A 24,044-nucleotide genomic window follows, 5' to 3' on the forward strand; every position below is an offset into this window, starting at 1 on the left:
ATAGGTAAGTCCCACAATATATTTTTCTCATCTCTCTTCAGGATTTAGAAATGTACATGTCATACTGTTCTAATGATTCTATAGTTTAACTGTTAGAATACTTAGTAATATTCTAACTAAATAACAGAGCTATTCAGAACAATAATAGTGGAGATGTTTCTTATGTACTTTTCAGAATAAGTGTTTAATTTTTTAACAGTTAAGAGATTTCAAAGAAAAAGCATAAGGTCAAAATTGAACAATTTTCACTCAAGGCCCCTAAATAATAAACTTAAAGATGTGTTGATTTAAATTAAATAAAAATTTCATGGTTCTTTTTTATTATTTTCATTCATAGGTCTCTTTGGAAGTGAGTACGCAACACAGAGGACTTATAATATTTGTGTTTTTATCCAACATGGGCCGAGAAAAGGATAAGCCACAGAAAAATATTAAGGGTTTAATACAAATTCTGGTTTTGTTGGAAGCAGTGAATATTCTGAAATACCCGAAAATTTTTGAAACATATAAGCTATAATTCTAATATAAAAATGGAAATAAAATAAATCTATAAATTTTCTGATTTCTGATTATATAAAGGCAGTAGTAAATTAAACATTGACTATACATACACTTTGAAACTATTTATTAAATATTTCTATTAGGTATCATTATCACTGTTGGAACTATTACTGTCATCATGAATAGAAGTGTTTCTAATTGAAGATACCATCATATCTACAATGTCTTTTTTGGGGTTTTCTTCCAGATCAGTCTGTATTGCTCCAACTTCTGCTAGCTTCCATTCAAGTTCTGCAATAAATAAGCCATTATTAAGTCATATAAAGATCTTGGAAAAACAAAAGATTTTCTCATCTTTTTCATCTATATGAAACAGAAGTTGACTCTAAATTCATATGAAAATGATATATTTAGAACTGGATGACAATGAAAGTATTAGAATATCAAAATACATATTGGATACAGAAAAGTTTTAATTAAAGAGAGAAATTATGGTTAAACTGTTTATTTTCAAATGACTGAAAAAATAAATAATTTAAAACTTCAAATCAGGAAGCTTGGAAAATAGCAATAAAGTAAACCCAAGGAAAGCAGAAGGAGGGACATCATAAAGAAAATACTTTAGCAAAAACTGATAGACACATTCAGGCAAAAATAATAACAGGGAAAGGAAAGAAACCAAATAACACAATGGATTTACATGGGACATAACCAACAAATGACAAGATACCATTTCACATCCCTCAAGTTGACAGAAAGTCTAGAAATGCCACGATCTCATGAAGATGTGCATAAATGGGAACTCTCTTAAAGGTTAAAACTCTCAAGAAATTTTATTTATTTTTATTTCTTTCATCTTTCTCAAGAGATTTTAAAAGCCATGAAACTACCATGAAAATAAATATGCCAATCCATTTGAAAACCTTAATGGGAAAATTTCAAGAAATATATGGGTTACCAAAACATATCCAAGAAAGAAAGCCTAAATATACAAATAAAATAAATTGATAACCCAATATCCCCCATCTCTGTAAATTCATTCATCATTTTGTTGAATTTATTACTAAGTACTGTATAGATGAACAAAATATTTACAAGGAAAGTCATAATATATTTGAAAAATATAAAAGAAGACAAAATAAATGACAAAATATGGATGGCAACACTCACTGTTATTAGGATGTTACTTCTCCAACAATTAATCTAGGAATATGATTCTAATAAATATTCAACAGAATTTTTCACAGAACTTGACTAATTCCAACAGTTATGTGAAATTTTGAAAAAGACTTGCCTTTCTACAGATACTTAGATTATTATAAAGCTATAGTAATTAACAGTGCTGTACTGATCCAGGGATAGACAAAAAGAACAGTGGAACATAGTACAGACTTCAAAAACAAATCCAATCATTTTCAAACTGTTAAAAAAATGATACAGAAATCATTAAAAATAATGGAGAAAATATCTCACACCCATTAAGATGGCTATTGTGTTAAAAAAAAAATAATAACAAGTATTGCCAAGGATGTAAGGACGTAGAGAAATTGGAACCCTTGTATACTGTTGGTGGGAGTATAAAATGGGGCAGCCACTATGGAAAATACTATGGATATTCCTCAAAAAATTAAAATAGAATTACTGTATAATCCATATCTTCCACTTCTGGATATATTCCCAGAAGAACTAAAAACAGGGACTTTAACAGATACTTGTACACCATGTTCATAGCAGCGTTATTCATAATAGCCAAAAGATGGAAGCAACACAAGTGTCCACCTACAGACGAGTATATAAACAAAATGTGGTTTATTTAGCCTTAAAGAGGAAGGAAACTCTGATATGTGCTACAACATGAACAAATCTTGAGGACATTATACAAAGTGAAATGTCAGTCACAAAAAGACAAATATTGTTTGATTCCTCTTATATGAGGTAACTAAAGTAGTCAAATTCATAGAGATGGAAAGTAGAAGAATAGCTGCCGTGGGCTGGGGGAAGAGAGGAAAGGGGAGTTGTTTAATAGTTGCAGAGTTTCACATTTTGCGAGATGAAAAGAGTTGGAGACTGGTTATGCAACAACGTGAATGTACTTATCACTACTAAACTGTATACTTAAAAATGGTTAAGATGGTAAATTCTACGTTACGTGTAATTTAACTTAATTTAAAAATATTTTTTTAAAAATCAGTGGGAAATAAAGGTTTAATAAATGGGGTTGAAAATTGTATTTTATTACAGAAAAAAAATTAAATGCATTCCTTACATCACATTATACACAAAAGTAACCCCCATGTTCTTCAAGACCTAAGTTTAAAAATAAAAAACTTTAAAACTATCAGAAAAAACGTATACGGGAATATCTCTTCACCTTAAAAATAGAGAATGGTTTTTAAAAGAAAGCACAAAAAGTTCAAAAGAAAGAAAAAGATTAATAATTTTGACTATGTCAGTATTATAACTCTTGTCTGACAATCAAAATCAAATGATAAGCCCTAGCTGGTGAACATGTATTAGTAATACTACATAAGTAGTATCCAGAACTTTACACACACACATATACACTCATGCACACACACACACACACACACACACACACACACACACACACACACACACTCCTATAAATCAGTGAAACAACACAATTGAAAAATGGGCAAAGCATATAAGCCATTAGGAGAGGAAACCAGAATGACTGATACATACTAAAAAATACTTAACCCCACAAGTAATCAGGAAAATCCAGATTTAAACAGTGATGAAATATCACTTCATATCCATCAGATTGAAAAGAACTGGTGAAGATGTAGGTAAATGGGAACTCTCATACATGGCTAATGGAAGGATAAATTGATACTATCAATTTACAGGGCAATCTAGAAACTAGTGAAGTTGAAAATGTGTATACCCTATGATCCCACAATTTCCTATATATCCTTGAGAACTTTCACGAGTGGGCACAAAGATGGTCACAGCAGAATTGCTTATAATGGGAAAACTGGAAACAACTCACATTTCTATCAGTAGGTGAATGACAAATAAATTGAAGCATATCTGATGATAGGATGCTAGGTAGGATTTAAAATTATTGTGTTAGACATATATGAAACAACCAAGAGATTTTGAAAGTGACTGTTGTTTGTTTTTTAAAAAAAGCAAGTTGTAGGATATTACAGTGTAATGCTGTGTAATGAATAGTTTCAATTTTTACAATACAATCATCTCATATTTCCATGGATATACAGAAGTTTAAGTACAAAAACATGGACCAGATAATTCTTCAAAAAATTATAAATAGAATTATCATATGATCTAGCAATTCCACTGATGGATATTTCCCAGTAGAATTGAAAACAGGGACTTAAACAGATTATTTGTACACCCATGTTCATATCAGCATTATTAACAATAGTCAAAAGGTGGTAGCAACCCGAGTGTCTATTAACAGATGAATGGATACATGAATGTGATATGTAATGCAATGAGATATTATACAGACTTTAAAAGAAAGGAAATTCTGATACATGCTATTACATGGATGAACCTTGTGAAATAAGCCAGTCACAAAAACACAAATATTGTACGGTTCCACTTACGTGAGGTACCTAGAATTTTCAAATTCATAGTGACAGAAAGTAAAGAGTAGTTTCCAGGGGCCAAAGGGAGGGAAGAATGAGCAGTTATTATTTAATGAGTACAGAATTTCACTTTCTCAAGATGAAAAGAGTTCTGGAGATGGATGATGGTGATAGTAGCACAAGAATGTGAATGTCCTTAATGTCACTGAGCTGTATACTTAAAAATGGTTAAGATGGTTCTGTGGTTTGAATGTGTCCCTCAAAGTTCATGTTTTGGAAGCTTAATTCCCAATACAACAGTGTCGAGATGTGGGACCTTTAAGAGGTGATTGGGTCATGAGAGCTCTGCCCTAATAAATGGATTAACATCATTATTGTGGAAGTAAGTTTGTTATCACAAGAGCAGATTTGTTATGAAAGCAATTTTGATCCTCTCTTGCTCTATTTCACCCTCTCTCACCCTCTGACCTTCTGCCAGGGAATAACGCAGCAGGAAGGCCCTCACCAGATGCCAGCACCTTGATGCTGGACTTCCCAACCTCCAGAACTGTGAGATATAAATGTTTATATGCCACCTAATTTATGGTATTTTTTTACAATAGCCCAAACAAACTAAGACAATGATGATTTCACAAATTCTTACCATATTATTCTTTGTACGTTTATGTATTAATGTCTTAAAAATAAAAGCATGAGGTCCAAGCTAGAAAAACAAGATGGGGAACAAAGGAAGAATCTTAGAGACTAGGAGAAGGAAAAGGGGGAAATTATGAAACAATTAAAATATTGGTGGTCTCAGTAGGGCCAAAAAACAGTTTTTGGGGATTGACAGAGTGAAAGAATAACTTCTTGAAAACAGCCATTCATGATGACTTCAACACAATGGTGGAGAAAAAGATTTTTAGATTCATAACATTAGAGTTAAAGCAGTCCCAAGAAATGAATAGATCAAAGAGACAGCCTTAGGAAGTAAAAGTCATTAAAGAGGGTGCTGTGTGCTATGAAAAAGAAAATAATAGGAGACATGATCCCTGCATTTGTCAGGGAGGTGAGACTCAAAGGGAATTGATGAATCAACAAAATCAGATAGCATGTGGATAAGTGAAAAATAAGTTGAATAAAGAATATATGCTATAGAAATTTAGCAGAGAAGAGGAATACAGATTATGAATTGGTCCAGGATTACATAACAGAGTAAATGGAAATTGATGAGACACAGGAAGGAACAGAGTTTGGACAGGGAGAATAAAGAAGGGCAGGATGTTTTAGGTATAAGTAAAGACCATGTAATAAAGTGTGATGGCACAAATGAGTAAGGTATGTCTGGGGGTAGTGGTTGAAGACCAGCCTAGCTGGAGCAGAAACTAGAAATCACTAAGAAATATAGCTGGAGAGGCAGACTGAGATTCTAAAGCAGAAGAGTCTAAATGTTTTACTTAATGGAGACAGGAAATCATTAAGGATTTTACGCAAGAGGGTGTTATGATAAGAGTATTATTGTAGGAAAATTAATCTAGAGGCATACAAGAAGAGACTAGAAGCAAGGAAAAAAACTTACGTTTTAAGGAAATAAACTTTCATGATACTTGTTAATTTATAGAAGTTTTCACCTGTTATTTTTACAAAAAAAAAATTTAAATAACATTATTACCTTCTAGCTTGAGATTTATCCCTCCACATTCTATAATTCCAATGAATTTGCCTTCTATCTGGCCATTTTTATAAACAAAAATTGTTGGTAAACAATTGTCATGGTAGTGTTGAATACAGCTATTCACGATGGCTTTAACAAATTTAGTTTCTGGAAACTTTCTTGCTAGGAGACTGAGATGCTGGTTAACCAACAAACACATTGGGATGCTAAAAAGAGAAACAGTGCACACAATATCTTTTAAAAACAGACTACTCATCTCAGTCTAATAAAATAAGTGAAACATCTCCATGGCAAAAATACATATCATTATCATCCTCTATTGTTACCATTAGCAATGATGGACTGTATGTAGAGTCCTCTGATTTTTATTGCAAACACCACTATCACTTGAGAATTAAGCTAGCTACCATGAGAAGCTGATGCCTAACTCAGGCAAACAATATTCAATTTAGCATCAATTTAGTTCAAGCAAGTTTCAAGTTAGTAGGACACAAGGAAAAAGCTAAACAGGACACTTCTAGGGGATTCTTGACAGTTTTGAGTTGAAACAAAGGGATCCCAACTCTTGTCATACTCATGAGCTTATTTCCACATAATGAGATTACAACTTTTGAAGTTTCTTTGTCATAAACTTCCTTAACTTTCTTGACTCCAACAAACTTCACCCACAGTCTACTTTGGCATCCCACTCCATGCCACATCCTGGTCCCCATTATCCAGAACTATTCCTCATCTGAAATTTAAAATTGACTGGAGGTATTACCAAAACCTCCCATTCTTCCTGCTCTGTCACTAAAATTCCATTACACCCATTCTTTGATTAGTCCCTTTTCTTACAGTCTGTCACTCAGATTTATCAAACTGTTTCAAAGCTAATCCCTTAACCTCTACTTTATTCCATACTACTTACATTTCCTGTGGGCCCTTTCTCTGGTTATTCTGCATACCTCTTTTCCTATTTTCTCATCTTTCCATCTCCAAAGACTCTTTCTTCATTTTACATAAACATATTCAAGTCACTAAATCTTTTTTTAAAAATCTCTCTTAAACTCTGTGTCCCCTTCTAATAACTACTCTCTCCTTCTAGTCCTGTGACCAGATGAAAAAGAAAAAAGTCTGCTTTGTTCACTTCTTCTTGAAATGCTCTCTTCTTTTGGCCTCTGTGATATTTTCCATTAATTTCCTTTTTACCTGTCTGGCATCCTTCTTCTGTCTATGCCTCAAATGTAGATGTTCCTTATGATAATATCCTGGATCCTCTACTCATTCTAGATAAATTCACTGAGAAATCGTAACCACTTGATATCAATAACTGATGAACTTCATCTCCCTTCCTCCCCCACCAAAACAATATGATCTTTCGCTTGTATTTTCTCAAGCTGGCACTCAGGTCAAATATCTCTAATCAGTAATCAAGTCATATAGATTCTACCTCCTTACTTCATATTTACCATCCCCTCTCTCTGCCCATTATTGCCTTACTCCTCTCCTTCCTCAGCTGAGCTGCTTCAGATTGCCCTAAATGGTCTCTCTGTTTACAGCTCTGTTTCCCCATATTCATCCTTGACCCTGCTTACAAAGTGAGCTCTGCATGAAAATCTCATTATGTAACCCTGAGATTCTTCCCTTTTCCCAAGCTTAAAATCCTTCAATGAATTTTCACTGCCTTCAGGATAAAGTCTGGACTCCTCAGTGGGGCCTTAAAGGGTCTCCATGGTCAGACCCCTGCCTACCTTTCCAGCATTATTCTCTGCCTGCCCCCATTTTGCACCATATGCTTCAGCCACATCAAAGTACTTACAGCCCCCTCCCCTGAAAGCATCATGATGCCTCTTACTTCTGTACCTTTATTCAATCTGCATACTCCATCTAAAATACCCCATTCTTCCTCCATCCCTGTAAACCTGGGGAATTTTTCTTATTTTTTGAGATCTAGACCAAGAATTACCCTATACTACTTTCCATACTTCCCTCCTCTAAAGGTAGAACTTACTATTCCTGTCTTCAGTGCCTTTACTACTCTACTCTACGTAGACTTCAATCACAGCACCTAAAAGATTTTATTATATTTAATTGTCTCCCTCTACTATATTGAAATTTATATAATGGCAAAGACAAATGCCTTATTTGTCTTTGTATCCCCAGCATCTACAAAATTCTCAGAAATTCTCTTAATCCTAAGTGATGTTATATATCAATTTATGGAGGAAGAAGCTAAGAAAAACAAATTAAATGCATTACATGTTTAATTTACATTTCAGAATATATGTATATCATTTCTTTTGATAATTACAACCTGCTACAAATCTAGATATTGCTTTATTTTAGTGGGTGGCCTATGGAAAGTAATACTGGAGAAGCATATACTGCCCAACTTAATTATCAGTTTTCCACACAAAGCTGAGCCAGTGATATGACAGATATCATATCACACGTGGGGTGGGTCAGTGGTGTGAATGGCAGAAGGCAGGTGAGCACTCGTGGTGGTGGTGGTGGTGGTGGTAGTGAAAAGTATGAAATTAAGAGAGTCTGGGGCTAGCCAGTTAGCTCTGTTGTTTAGAGCGCAGCCTTCATTTGGGTGCAAAGTGGACCCAATTCTATAAATTTAATAGTAAAGAGCCATTTCAATTACAGAACTTAGGGGCCTAATTAAAAAATAAACTCTCACCTTCCTATAAAATTTATAAAACGTAGCTAGAAACACAAATTTGTTTAACAGTTATTCTTTACAGTATTAAAAAGTTATGAGTAAATCCACTGTTAAAAACTAGACTTTTCTAAAGAATATTTGTAACACAAATAATTATTTTGTTTTATAAACTTGGATTATGATAGATTAATTTCTTAAAATATATGTTTTATACCAACAAATGAATGTATTTTCTCAATGTCAAGAAAGCTAATATTTTATCTTAGTTTGGCCCCAGAAAAAACCTTCTGAGAAGGTCACAAATACTTAAAATATTATGAAACCACATCATTACTCTTTGAGTCTATCAAAACATAAGACAATCTGAAGCAGACTAAAACACATTAAAATTCTTTATGAATTTTTGAAAATTATTTGTCAAAACTAATTTATCTAGAAATTACCATTAAAATAAATTATTTTACTAGCATGGCAGAGGCATTCATTAGCAATATCTATTCTGCTAATGATAAAGGATCAGAAAAGGCATTCAGTGAACCACTTTAGTATATAATATTTACCACAAAAGATCCCACTCTTATAAATGTCAGTGTTACTCTTTTGTTTGTGAGAAATACTGCCAGCAGCATTAACAAATTGGTTTAACCAAATAAGTGGTATGGGTAAAATAGGAATGTGATTCTTTTTAAGACTTTAAAACTACTTAAAAACTAACCTACCAAGAGTTTTAGTTACAATAAAAGTAAGATTTTCTTTTACAGCACGTTTTCCTATTAAAATTTGACTAAGGAACTGGTAAACTGGTAAACAGCAAGGCTGTAATTTCCATAAATTGCTGTGTATGTAATTTCTCTAAGAACTTGAGAAATTTCTCTGAGAACTTCAGGAGAGAAGAAATTTATTATTCAGAAATTGAGATAAGGACAATGAGGGCTCCTGTCATGGCCTCTGTCCCTGGAATGGTTTGCAGCCTTGAGGCAGAGCTAGGACCTAAAGCTAGAGGGGCTATTTCAATGAGGAAGCAGATTTGAGAAAAAGTGTACCCTTCCTAATTATTAGTATACTGTATATTACTACAGGCTGATGAGACCTAGGGACATTTGGCTTATACTTAGTACAACCAGGCTCTTCAAAATTAACTGTCTTAGGGGAATAGGGAAGTGCAGGGGAATTATATGAAGAGACTTAAAAGATATGATATATCTAAATGCACTGCATGATCCTTGATTGGCTCCTTGTTCAAAAATATATGTATTTACAAGATATTGTGAAGTCAGTTGGGAAAATTTGAGTAAGGATTAGGTATTAATACATGGAAGCTAAGAAAGTTGACCACATAGAAGTACAGAATGGCAGTTACCAGAGGCTGAAAAGGGGAGCAAGGAGGAGGGATAGTGAGAGGTTGATTAAAGGATACAAAAGTACAGCTAGACAGGGGAATAATATCTAGTGTTCTGTAGCACTGTAAGGTGACTATAATTAACAATTTATTGTATGCTTCAATTAGCTAGAAGAGAGGATTTTGAATATTCCCAATGCAAAGAAATGATAAATGTTTGAAGTAATAGGAAAAAAAAAAATCAGTGGTTTCCAGAGCTTCAGGGGAGGAGAGAGGGAGGGAAGAAGGGAGGGAGGAAGGAAGGAGCACATAGAGCACACAGGATTTTTAGGACAGCGAAACTATTCTGTATGACACTGTAATAGTGATTACATGACACTATGCATTTGACTAAACCCACAGAACTGTACAACACAAAGAGGAAACCCTAATGTAAAACTGAGTTAATAATAATATATCAGTATTGGTTCATAATTGTAACAAATGTACCATACTAATCTGTTAATAATACGAGAAAAAAATAATAGGAGAAACTGTATATGTGGCAGGGGTTACAGGCATTATCTGTACTTTCTGCTCAATTTCTCTGTAAACCTAAAACTGCAGTAAAGTCTATTACTTAGGGAAAAATATTAGAATCTCAACATATATGTGAATAATAAAAATGACAGTAAATGGAAAAAACGTTTTTAAAGGATTGGGAATTATATGTTATTGGGAATTATATGTTATTAGGAATTATTGTTAATTTTGTTAAGGATTGAGAAAATGGTATTATGGTTATTTTTTAAATGTATTTATTTATTAATATTATTACTTTTTTACATTCTAAGATGTTGCAGAGCAGTTGGAGTGGAGGGAGAGAAGGGAAAGGAAAGTGAAACAGGGTGTGAGGAGGAAGGAGGGGGGCGTGGTCAAGACCTGTGGCACCCCCTTCATTTTGGTAGGGGAAACCAGGGGGCTTCCAGCAGCAGCTCAGCCATTGCTGTGCTGGATGCAGATGTCAGGGGGTTGTGGCTGCAGCCCTCAGCTCCCCACCACACAGCCGTGGGAGCCTAGGGTGTATCTGGTAGCAGCTTGGTGGTGGTTGCTGGTCTCATTACACATGTTGGGAGTGCGTGGCCAAGGCACTGGGTTGGGGGGGGCACCCACAACCCCGGCTCCAGAGCCTAGGGAGCTTCCTGTGGCAGCTCAGTGGTCCTCACTGTTGGTTGCTGATGTGGGGGGCATGACTGAGACCCATGGCCCTTCCCCCTCCCTGGCTTGAGAGTCCAGGGGGCTTCTGGTCCTTTTAGATTTTATAGGTGTTCTTTGATGGTGTGAGACCTTTACTAGTTAATATCAAACTTTGATCTGTGAGTATTTTGTTTGGATTATTTACTGTTTGCACCACTTAAACTCTGTACTGGAACTAATTGATTGTCCTTTCTTTACTTCTAAAATGGGGAGACTTCCTGTGGGACCAGCACTTGAGCCCTGTAGTTGAGCTGAATTGCTGCTTTGGTGCTCATTCCCTGGGGAAGGCTTTTTATGCAGCTCAGGTTTTAATTGTTGATGTAGTAAGCACTTCCGGTCTTGTGAGGACTGGTACACCAGGGTTGTGTGGAAACTCTGGTCTGGACCTGAGTCTTTTCAACAAACTGCACCCCCTACAGTTCCATATTCCTAACCAGTCTCCACTGAGGGGGCTTGTGCTGACTGGAGGACAGATCAGCTGTCCATGCTGTGCCTCAGTGTTCCCCCAGGGGCCTGTCTCCCCCGCCTTGCAATGGTAGTCCTTTGCAATGACTTGCCAGCCTCTGAGTGGCTTCTTTTTCCCGTTGTCTGTGGCTCCTTGCTCCTATGTAGGTCCACAGGAATCCTGTTAGTGGTCTTGCTGGCCTAGGGGCCACCAAGGCCCTCTTCTCCCCTGCTGCCTCCAAGCAACTTCCTAGGAAGGGCACAGCTGCAGCTTTTGCCAGTTCTTGCTCCATTTTCTCACCAGCTCCAGCCTGGAAGCGGCTGGGGCTCAATGGTGGGAGTGATCCTTTCTTTCTCTGTTCCTGGCTTCTCCTGCCTTCATGAACTCCGTAGGTCTCTCCTCCTCTTCCCCTGAGCTCTAGCAGCCCCAGCTTGGCTGTGGTTGCTTTTTAATAGTCATATTGATTTGTCAGAAGAATGCTCTTGAAAGAATTCAGAGTATACAACCCCAAAATATGCCACTCTCGCATAAGAAATATTTTAGTTGAAAGCAATTGAGAAGAACAGACACAAAGAAAACTCTCTGCCCTCCTCCTCTCTACCTGGAAGTGTAGGATGATTCTTAATCACTGGAGACAACTCTAGACTCTTTTCAGACAGAGAGGCATCAGTGGAATCTATATAACAAACCTTGCTAAAACAACCCTTATCTTCCATTACTTCCCCCATCTATTTACTTTCCCACAATCTGTCACCCCTAGAAGCCCAAAGTCCTGTTTCCTTTATCTTTTCACTTCTCTACAAATTTATTGTTCTTTTGTAAAGAGGCTCTCATAAGCCCAAGTTCTAACCACATATTCGTGTACTCATCACTGAGTGCTCCCATGTATATGCATGATGTACCAGTCAGTAGACTTCTGTTTGGTTTTCTCTTGTTAGTCTGTCTTCCATCAGTCTAATTTGCAGGACCATAATAAAGGAACTAAGATGGGTAGAGGAAAAACATCTTTTTTCTCTTCAAGACCCTTATGTTTTGAAGATGCATGCTGAAGTACTTAGGAATGAATCATCATGCCATGTGTAATTTACTTTGAAATGGTTCTGCAAATGCAAACACACACACAGAAACAATGATATGGTAAATGTTCATTGTTCAATCTATGTGGTAGGTATTTTCAGTGCTCATTTTATCATCTTTTCTTTCCACTTTTCTGCATTTAAAAAATGTTCCATAATAAAAAGTTTTTAACTATCAAAGAGTGCATACTTTCTGAGTATGACAAGTTCATTAAATTAGAAACAAAAATATTTTAACATCCTTAATTTAATCCTTGAAGTTAATGACTATCAAAAACTCTATAGATGTATGTTTAATATATACACATATTTCTTTTTCTTGAGTATTCTTTGCTATGTTTTATAGAACCTTGAAACCAGAAATGTCTTTTAAAACATTAGTGAATTAACATTTTGAAATACTATGTTAATTACCTTGATCTGTATAGATGAATTATAACCCATACATCTTTTTCTGCATTTGTGACTTCATTCACATACTGATTTCCAGAAATTTCTCTTAATTCCCCAAATTTTTGTTTTTTCTTAAGAGCTTTCCATTCCTGTAACCGCTTTTCTCTAATAAAAAAATTAAATTAAATTACATAAGAAAACTGTCATATTCTTAAGGTAATTCTCATATACAATAACAATTTAGGGCAATGAATATAATGCCCATAAATATCAAACACTTTAAATGACAGGATAACAATTGATGATCTTATAATGCTAATTTCTTTTTATATGGGAATCTGTGTTATCATGGGTATTGCAAAGTATAAGATGTTTGCTATTGACTTTTAAATGTATTCTTATTTAAGATTGGGGTTTAATCATACCTATAAAGAATTTATTTAGACATTGGGCCAACAAACTCTCATATACAGGTTAAATAAGGGAAAATATGCATCATAATTATTACTAACGTTTATTGAATGCTTACTGTGTTGCCAGGCACTATTTTAAATACATTACATTAACTAATTTAATCCTTACAAAAGCTTTATGAAGTCAGTACTATTATTATTCCCATTTATATGCTCATAACTGTCATGCTAAGCTGACCTTCAGTCCAAAGGCTTTGTGAAATCTATAATTACTTGTTATAAACATAAATTTATTACATGTAGAGAGTAGAGGAGAGTGATTACGAGCTTAAATTCTAAGGTCACACTAAACTGGGTTTAAATGCTGGTTCCAGTACTTATTAGCGGCACAAACTTGGGCAAGTGCCTTGGGTTCAATGTCCCCCAAAGCTTAATGTCCTCTACTGTGACTGTTAAGAGGGTGGGAAATTCTATCATGATAATTGCAAGGTGGGGCCTTGAAAAGGTGATTAGATTCTGAGGACAATGCTTAGTGAATGGATTAAAAATGGTGATTCTGAGGGCTTTAAAAGGAGAGTGCAGGAAGAGCTCTCTGCTCCCTCTGCTCCACCGTTTTCTGCAATGTGAGACCCCTGCATTGCTGTCACCACCACTAAGGTCTTCACCAAATGTGTTCCCTGGACTCTGGACTTCCCAGCCTCTGAAACTGTAAGCAATAAATTTAATTTTCTTATAAATTACCCAATTCCAGGTATTTTGTTATAAGCAACAGGATCAGACTAATACAGCAAATTATTTAATCTCTCTGCTGTGGTTTAAATGTCCCCCAAAGCTTATGTTGGAACTTAACTCCCAATACGGTGGTGGAAGTTGGGGCCTTTAAGAGGTGATTGGATCACGGTGATTGAACTGTGCCCTCGTGAGTGGACTGATCTATTCATGGAGTAATGGGCTGATGGTTTAATGGGTTGTCATGGGTGTAATTACGAGAGCTTTATAAGGAGAGTGAGAAGTTTAGCTCTTGCTCATTCTATTCTCACCATGTAATACCCCTGAATACCTGTAGAGAGTCACCACCAAGAACAGGGCCCTCACCAGAAGTGTTCTCTGGACCTTGGACTTCCCAACCTCCAAAACTGTAAGAAATAAATTTAATTTTCTTTATAAATTACCCAGTTTCAGATACTCTGTTATAAGCAACTGAAACAGACTAATACACTCTGTAAACTTCAGTTTTCCCAACTGTACACAGGAATAATACCTCCTTACACAGGATTGTTGGGATTAAATGACATAATACACATAATTTTCTTAGCATGGTGCCTGGCACACAGTGAGAATTCAATAAAGGTTACCTATTTATTCATCCATAGAGAACCTTAAAACTTTGTGTCTTAGTCCTTTTTATGCTGCTATAACAGAATATCACAGAGTGGGTAATTTATAATGAACAGAAATTATTTGGCTCACAGTTCTGGAGGCCAGGAAGTCCAAGATCAAGGGGCCTCATCTGTTGAGGGCCTTCTTGCTGTGTCATAACATTGCAGAAGGCATCACATGGTAAGAGAGCTCATGCTAGAGAGGTAAGGAGGCTGAACTCATCCTTTAAAAGGACTCCACTCCCACTATAACAGCATTAATCCATTCATGAGAGCTGAGCCCTCATGGCCTGATCACCTCTCAGTGTTGAGAGGTCCCACCTCTTAACACTGTTGCATTGGGGATTAAGTTTCAAACACATGAACTTTAGGGGACACACTTCAAACCATGGCACTTTGCTAAACACCTCTCAAAATGTACATACTTTGATGATTTAGCTGTTAAATGCTTGGATTCACAAAGCTAATACAAATAGTTTCTGACGTGTCTGCAAATTTCTTAACATTTAATGATTCTATAGGTCTAAGTCTGCTGGGGTTACTTACTCCCCTTCTTTCTCTGTGTATTAACTATATTTTATTATTTTCTATATTCTTGATGTTCTGGCATCTGGGGCCTTGCTGATCTTGTAGACTTCCCCTCCCAAGTCTAACTAATTCCAAGAAACAGCAATCACTCTCCATAGAGCACACTTTTCACACACAAACCATCAATCAACCACCTACTCTATCAGGCTGAGCCACTATTCTCTCACTATCCGCCTCATCTGAAGGCCAGGTACCAGATAAGTAGGGATAGCTCCTACAGCCCAGATCCCACCGTTATTTAAACTAGCCAATCCTAAGTCTGTTTACCGTACCTTGTCTTGCCTTTCCCACAGAAACCACAATAAAGGCAGGTGCCCGTGTTTAACTCTTGCTCCTTCTGATTCCTGACCAATTTGAGTGCTTCCCTGTGTGGTCCTGCATGGTGTAGCATGCCTCCCTCTTTTTGGAACTGTGAGTAATAAACTATCCTTTCAATGGCAATTGTGTCCAATCATACCTGATTAAAAACAAAATTCTGGGTACATTTAAAAATGTTCTGGCTTTATATCACACATTAGAAACATGTCAGGTGAAACCTCTCACTTTATGTAACTAATAATCATAGCAAAGTGAAGCCTAGAAAAGAATGCCAAGGATAGTAATGCAGGGCTAGGGCTCTCTTACAGTGTTCAAAATGCAGTCCTTCAATTTTCCCTCTACTGGCCCAGATATTCAGAACCTAAAGTTACTCTTAAGATCTTTTGGGAACCCTACTTTGTTTGCACTGAGTATTTAGTATCACTATAACTAACTTCCCTTAATTTGATCTCACTGGCTTAATATCTTTCAGAAATCTCAAAATGTTCTTGTTCTTTTTTTTTTTTTTTTTTTTTTTAAAGATGACCGGTAAGGGGATCTTAACCCTTGACTTGGTGTTGGCAGCACCGCGCTCAGCCAGTGAGCGAACCGGCCATCCGTATATGGGATCTGAACCCGGGGCCTTGGTGTTATCAGCACCACACTCTCCCGAGTGAGCCACGGGCCGGCCCAAAATGTTCTTGTTCTAATGATGGCACCATGCCCTACTTAATGGTGCAGCCATCAACTACTTCTCTTCCTCCTCCCCTTTTTTCCTCCTCAATTTTTTTACTGTTGCTGTTGTTGTTGTTGTTGATGTTTGTTATTCCAATGGCACTGGGCAGGGGAGAAAGGTAAACACATGGGCTAGTTTTGTCATCAGGAAGTCAATGTTCGATGGCCTACATTTTTCACCTAACAATTTTCACTTAACAATCGTATCAGTTGGGATTCAATTGCATGAACAGAAAGCCCTCTAGTTATTTTAAGCAGAAAGGAGCTTAACCTGGAGAACTAAGTACTTTACAAAACCAGTGAACAAACAAGAGTAGGCTCTAGGCTGCACTACCAGGAATGACTTCCAGAATAACACTGCAAAACTGATCGTGCCAAGGCTTTATCTGCTGCAATGCAAAAACTGGGGAATCTGGAACTACTGTTCCAGTTGTTGGCTCTAGTATCGAACTACTCTGAGACCAGAAAGCCACCATGACAACTGTTGTCTCTAGAAACCTATCTCTCTAGCAACATTCTAAGGATTAGAAACTGCTGCCAGAATAGTGGTTCCAAAACCATGATGCAAATTCTAGATTAATACCAGCTAAATGAATGCTTTGTGTGCTACCACTTCTTTCCCCCACTGAATTTAGTCTTGAATTCAAATCTGTGAATGTGTCCAACAGAAGAACCTAAATCACATTCATTCCGTTGCTGCAATAAAGTCTGAGAAATGTAGTTTTAGCTTTTTTCCTTCTGCAATACTGTAACATACACTAAGAGAAAGTGGAACATATATCAAGGGAGCAGATTTAGTATATCTGCCACAAAAGTATACTGCAGATATGTTTATGGCTATATATAGATTTTTCTTCATCGTTTTAGCTACAAGAGTGTCTGAGTTGAATCACTTGTTATTTTATAGCTAATCATCTACACAATTGCATCTTGTGTCTTCTTTTTTAAATATTACATTTTTCATTTCTTTATCTTGTCTTAAGGCACTGGCTAGAACCTGTTCAATAACAGAGATGGCAGTGAACAACTCATCTTTTTCTCACCATTAATAGTAACTGTTAATGTTTGTTAAAATATATAGCAAGTTAAAAAAATGTTCCTTTACCCTAGCTTGCTAATAGTTTTAAAAACAATTTCTTGCTGTTTGGTTTTTCCTTTCAATGAAAAATTTGCTTTAAATGAGCACTATCAAGATGGCTACAGAATTTCCTCCTCTTAAAAACAAGTAAAATTTTGAAAGCCTACAGGTTCAGGTAGAGAAATAAAAATAATGCCATAATTTGGTGGCAAGTAGATTTGTGATTGTGATGTGGAATATGCAAGTTCAGAAACTTCTATGTATGGTATCTCTCTTTAATCTCTGTGGCAGAGAATGGTTGGGTGATCATAATTACAGCTTCCTCTTTTGGAGCTTACAGGAAGACTATATTTGCCAGCTTCCCTTGCAGTTAGATTAGGGTCATGGACTAGATTATAACTAATGGAAAATGAGTGGAAGTGATATATCCATTTCTATTACTCATCCCTAAAATGTCCCCTGTGATCTTTCACAGTCCCTTTGATCCACATGGCTGGAGGTAAAGGATTCTGAAATGATGTAGCCCCTAATGAAAAGAGCACAGGTCCAGAGTCATTGCCTAGAAGGTGGCTACTCAGGAGAACTGTAGGACATGTACCAAAAAGTTGTGCAACCATCATAACTATCTAATTCAAAAGCATGTCATTACTCCAAAATAAACCTCATATTCATTTGCAGTCACTTCCTATTCCCCCATCTCAGGCCTTGGTAACTAATAATCTGCTATTTGTGTCTATGGCCTTTTGTGACTAGTTTCTTTCCCTTAACAAGTTTTCAAAGTTCCTCTGCATTGTAGAACATATTAGCACTTCATTTTGTTTTATGGCTGAATAATAATCCATTGCATAGATATACCACTTTTGGTTATCCATCAGTTGATGGACATTAGGTTGTTTCCACTTTTTGGCTACTATGAATAATGTTGCTATGCACATTCCTATACATGTTTTGTGTTTTCAATTCTCTTGGGTGTATATCTAAGAGAATTATTGCTGGATTATATAGTAACTCTATGTTTAACTTTTCAAGGATCCAACAGACTGCTTTTCAAAGTGTCTGCACCATTTTACATTCCCACCACCCATGCACAAGGGTTCCAATTCCTTCACATCCTTGCCAATACTTTTGTCATTATCCATCCTTTTTATTATAACTACCCTAGTGGGTGTGAAGTGGTCTCTCATTATGGAGTCTGTCCGAACTCTGGTAGATAATGTCAAAATTGAATTGTAGAATATTCAGTTGGTGTATGAAAAGTTGAAAAACTGGTTGATGTGGGAGAAGAAAACACATATTTCATGTTGAAAGTGGTATGAGTAAAAATACATCAGAGAAACTAAAAAGTACAATAACTGAAATGAAAAAATACTCGAGAGAGTTTCAAAAGCACTTTTGAGCAAGCAGAAGAAAGAAACAACAAACTGGAAGGTAGGACAATTGCAATCATCAAGTCTGAGAAACAGAAAAAAAAAAAAAAAGAATAAAGTGAGCAGAGCCTAAGGGGCCTGTGGAAACTATCCAGCAGACCAACAGATACACTGTGGGAATGCCAAAAGGAAAAGAGAAAAGGAAAGAGGAAGAAAGAATATTTGAAGAAATAATGGCTGAAAAGTTTTCAAATTTGATGAAAGATATGAATCTACAAATCCAAGATGTTCAAGAAACTCCAAGTATGATAAACTCAAGGACACCCACATGGCAACAAATCATAATCAGACTGTCAAATGGCAGAGGCAAATAAAATCTTAAAAGCAGCAAAAGAGAAAAGAGTCATCACATACAAGGGATCCTTAATAATTGTATCAGGCCATTAATCCTTAGAAACTTTAGGGGCCAAAAGGCAGTGGGTTAATGAAGTACTGAAAGAAAACTGTCAATCAAGATTTCTTTATCTGGCAAAACTGTGCTTCAAGAATAGAAAAGAAATTAAGACATTCTTAGATAAAAAGAAAAGCAAAGGCAGTTTGTTACTACCAGACCTGCCCTACACAATATGCAAAAGGAGTTCTTCAGGCAGAAATGAAAGGGCACTAGATAGTAACCCAAAGCCATAAAAAAATAAAGAATATTCATAAACTACATAGGGGAATATAAAAGCCAGTAATATTATACTTTTGGTTTTTAATCCCTCCATTTTTCCTGTGCAATATAAAAGGCAAACACATAAAGCAATAATTATAAATCTGTGTTAATGGACACACACTATATAACAATGTAGCCTGTGACAGTAACAATATAAAGGGAGAAGCAAGGTGTTTGCATGCTATTTAACATAAGTTGGTATTATTCGGACTAGATCATTTCAAGATGTTAATTTATATCCTTAAGGCAACCACGAAGAAAAAACTAAAAGATATACACAAAGGAGGAAATAAAGTGGTACACTATAAAAAAAACAGCTAAATGCAAAAAAAAAAAAAGCAGTAATGAAAGAAGTGAGTAATGAAAGACAGAGATTGGCAGAATGAATTTTAAAACATGTTACAGATCCCTTAGGCCTCTTTTATAAAAGTACTAATGACTAAAAGCTCTGCCATCATGACCTAATCACCTCCCAAAGGCTCCATCTCTAAATATTATCACCTTGGAGTTTAGATTTTAACATATAAATTTTGGGAGGACACAAATTCAGACTCCAGCACCAGCACTTAGAGGTTTTTATGGAGGTTTCATTACATAGGTATGTTTGGTTAAATCACTAGCTATTGGTGATTAAATCAATCTCCAGCCCTTCTTCCCTCCCCAGACAAAGGGGAATGGAACTGAAAGTTCCAATCCTCTAATCATGTGGTTGGTTCCTCTGGCAAACAGCACAAATTCTGGAGCTATCTAGAAGCTTCTCTACTAAGAGTCATCTCATTAGCAAACCAAAGGCACTCTTATCACGCAGGGAACTCTGATGGTTTCAGAAGGTCTGTGTCAGGAACAGGGACAAAGACCAAAGATATATTTCTTATTATCTCAGTTCCAGAATATCATTTTGGTACCTTTTGTAATTTTTATCTCTTTATTGCTGTTCTCTTTTTGATCATACATTATATTCCTGTCTTTGTCTACATCTTCCTTTAGCTCCTTGAGCATCTGTAAAATAGTTGTTTTAAAGTCTTCATCTAGTAAGTTTATCTGGTCTTCCTCAGGTATATTTTCTGTCAATTTATTTTGTTCCTTGAGTGGGCCATACTTTCCTGCTTCTTGTTGTGCCTTGTGATTTTTTTGATGTTGAAAACTAGACATTTGAATCTTATAATGTGGTAACTGGAAATCAGATTCTCCTCCTCCAGGGTTTGCTTTATTAATTGTTGTAGGGTATCTCTATGCTGAGAGTAAGCCTAAGATGTAAGCTTTCAGATATTCTCAGGTCCTCTCTGAGCCTGCATCTTTCCCAGAGCATGCACAGTAGCTTTCTATATTTTCCCATTTGCACAGTTGTTTTTGAATATCAAAAAAGAAAAAAAGGTGCAGCTCTTTTAATCCCTTGGAAGTTGCCTGAGCCAGTGGTGGCCAGCCTTTGTTCCTGTACCTCCATGTTCACAAGTGGCAATATGTAATGAGAACACAGAACCTTATTGTCCACCATGATTCCAGCAGGCAATAAGATCCTTACTGCCCACCATGGTTCCAGCAAGCTGTGTCAGAAACTCAGATTACCATCTACACAGCTTTCTGCCATAGTGCTGGGGGTGAGAGATGGGTAGCTGCTACTTAACTGAGGGATAAAATCAACTATTAGTGGCTATAATCCAGCCAAGCTTTCCCCCAGAAGCTGCAAGCATTCAATAAACTCCAGAGTTCTAAAACAGTCACTTCAGACAGTTTTGGCCAGAACAATTGTTGCCTAAGTGGAGAAATGGATTCCTGGAGCTTCCTTCTCTACTATCTTCCCTGATGTCACCTCATTAGTTATTTTGGGGGGCTTCTTTGATGATTTCTTATTATTAAAATTATGCATTATTGAGGATATCACATACAACACATGACATACTTGATGTCAACATGTATTACTGGTGGTGTTAACCTTGATCACTTGCCTAAGATGGTCTCTGCCAGAACTCTCCGCTGTAAATTTACTATTCCCCCCTTTATAATTACTAAGTATTTGGGGGAGGATTCTTTGAGATTATGCAAATATCTTGTATCTGTTTAAACTTTCAACCAATCATTTTAGCATCCACCAGTGGATCTTGCCCATGAGGGATTATCACTATGTTATTCTAATGGTGATTTTCTATTTTCCTCATTTCATCTAGTTGACCCTCGTCCATATCCATAGGTTCTGCATCCACAGATTCAACCAACTAGAGATCAAAAATATTTTAAAAATACAATAAAAATAACAATACAACAATAGAAATAATACAAATTAAAAAACAATACAGTATAACAACTATTTACATATTATTAGGTATTACAAGTAATCTAGAGATGATTTCAAGTATATGGGAGGATGTGTGTAGGTTAGATGCAAATACTACACCATTTTACATAAGGGACTTGAGCATCCATGAATTTATCCATGGAAGGGTCCTGGAACCAATCCCTCACAGGTATCAAAGAATGACTCTATTAAAATCTTCAGTAGCTAGAGCTGTTATCTCTTCCAAATTTGTTCATGTACACAGTTATTTGTATCACTATGGACTTGATATTTATTTTATTATTTGATTTATAATCCAGTATTATATGTATTTTGTTGTTCCAACTTGCCCATTGGGAGATCTTTCCATTTGACTCCTGGCCCCACCCCCGCTTTTTTAGTACTTCCTTACTTTCTGTTACAAGATGCTTCACATTCATATTGTACTTTCCCAACCCACACTGTGAAATCAAGCAGTTCTCCAAAGAGCACTGCTTCCTTTAATTGGAGAATGGTACCTATAAGGCAAAATCTGAGTGCTAGATGTGCTATTGCTACTGCAGTATTGCTGCTTCTAACCCCCATTCATTGATTTTTTTAATGTTAAAATAACCCTGCATTCCTGGAACCAATACCCATTGAGCAGGATGTATTATTCTTTTCTTAAATTGCTCAACTTAATTTGCTAATATTTTCTTTAAAATTTTTGTGAACACATTCATGAGGGATATTTGTCTGTAGAGTTCTGTTTTTGCAATGTCTTTGCAATGTTTTACAATGTTTTTTTAGTATCAGAATAATGCTGGCTTTATGAAGTAAATTGGGAAATGTATGAACTTGTTCTAATTTCTAAAAGAACTTGCTTAAGACTGATAATTAATTCTTCATTAAATAGTAGAAACACTTGATAGACATCATGCTAGAAGGAAAATCATGACCATTTTTTTATTGGCCTTTCATTGATATTTTATGCTCTACTCATATGTAACTTAATGAAATTCCACTGTACTTTACTGAATAATTTTCTATTTAAGCAAAGGTAAAAAAAAACAAACAAACAAACAAAAAAAACTAGAAAAAAAATGATGCAATTCCTTCTCATATAAAGGGAGTTTTACAATGTTACCTAAAAATTTGTTTTTTATTTTTAAAACCTATTCCATATGACAAAAAAATCTTAGTTTCATCCTTACAATACTTCTTCATTCAAAAATTCCCAGTAAGTGACCCAAATGAATCACTATACCTATATATTTCAATAGCTCGCATATCTTCTTCATCAAAGTCATCTTCAGCTTCCTTCAACTGTGCAAGAGTCATCGTTTCATATGGTTTAACTAAAACAACATAAATTGTAGCTAATCAGATTGATTAAAAACTATTTTTACTTTACAGTCAATATCTAGAAAAAACAATATCTAGATAAATGGAGATCAAGAATATCTTTAAACAGACCTGAAGCAGTCAGCCACAAAATAGCTTTACATATTGTAGAAACTACAACATTAAAGTGTTATTATTCCCTCAGTGTTCAAAGAACTGACAGGCTACATTTAAAAGTAGAAGTGAATATCAATTAGAGCCCATAAATTTATATTTTAGCACGGGTAGAGTTTACATTAAATGATTTCTATAGTCCTCTCTCCCGCTATGTTCATAAAACACATTATTACTATCTTAACTGTATTATTCCCCTCATCCAGCCCACCAAATGCACAACTATACCCATTGCTTCTTTCTGTAAACGTAAAACCATTTCTTCGATTTCATCTTTTGGCTCTTCTTTTGGAGGAAGAATGCCAAAATCTCTTAAAATTTCATTCCATTCTGTATCTTCATTTGGATCCTACACACACACAAAAAAAGAAAATCTGTTAACACAGAGGTGCATTTTGATATGTTTTTGTAAAATTGACTACTACCACTTCCAAGTAATCACCTTTGTTGAAAATCAATTGACCAAAAATGTTTGGGTTCATTTCTGGGCTCTCTATTCTGTTCCATTGGTCAATGTGTCTATTTTTATGCCAGTACAATGTTGGATTTTTTGTGGGTTTTTTTGTTTTGTTTTGCTTTTTTCCAAGTCTACAGAACCCAGTGTTCCCAGGCAGCCTCCCATCCAAGTACCAGCCAGGTTTGACCCTGTTTAGCTTCCAATATTAGACAAGAGCAGGCGCATTCAGGATGGTATGGCTGTAGACATGCTGTTTTAATTACTATAGCTCTGTAATATAGTTTGAAGTTAGGTAGTGTGATGCAAACAGTTTTGTTCTTTTTGCTCAAGATTGCCTTAGCTATTTGAGGTTATTGTGGTTCCACATGAAATTT

At 35.8% G+C, this 24,044-nt stretch overlaps 1 protein-coding gene across 1 annotated transcript; it reads right to left on the minus strand.

The window, feature by feature from the left end:
• Positions 1-640: 640 nt before the first annotated feature.
• Positions 641-23,562, minus strand: PDCL2 (phosducin like 2). Its single transcript, XM_063108799.1, has 5 exons — positions 23,442-23,562; positions 22,963-23,053; positions 12,894-13,037; positions 5,731-5,939; positions 641-792 (listed from the first exon to the last, which is right to left on the minus strand). The coding sequence occupies exons 1-5, from the start codon at positions 23,470-23,472 to the stop codon at positions 641-643; spliced, it is 627 nt and encodes a 208-aa protein (XP_062964869.1). The 5' UTR covers positions 23,473-23,562.
• Between the last annotated feature and the right edge of the window lie 482 nt (positions 23,563-24,044).

This window comes from Cynocephalus volans, chromosome 9 (genome assembly GCF_027409185.1).
Source record: "Cynocephalus volans isolate mCynVol1 chromosome 9, mCynVol1.pri, whole genome shotgun sequence".
Lineage (NCBI taxonomy): Eukaryota > Metazoa > Chordata > Mammalia > Dermoptera > Cynocephalidae > Cynocephalus > Cynocephalus volans.

What these genes read in the sequence shown, in the direction of transcription:
- PDCL2 (XM_063108799.1), bottom strand. Translation starts at nt 23,472, where the DNA reads ATGGTTTTACGTTTACAGAAAGAAGCAATGG. An exon ending in CGAGCTATTGAAATATATAG is followed by an intron (nt 13,038 to 22,962) that starts GTATAGTGATTC and finishes TTTTTTTATTAG; the next exon opens with AGAAAAGCGGTTACAGGAAT. An exon ending in ATTCATCTATACAGATCAAG is followed by an intron (nt 5,940 to 12,893) that starts GTAATTAACATA and finishes TTCTCTTTTTAG; the next exon opens with CATCCCAATGTGTTTGTTGG.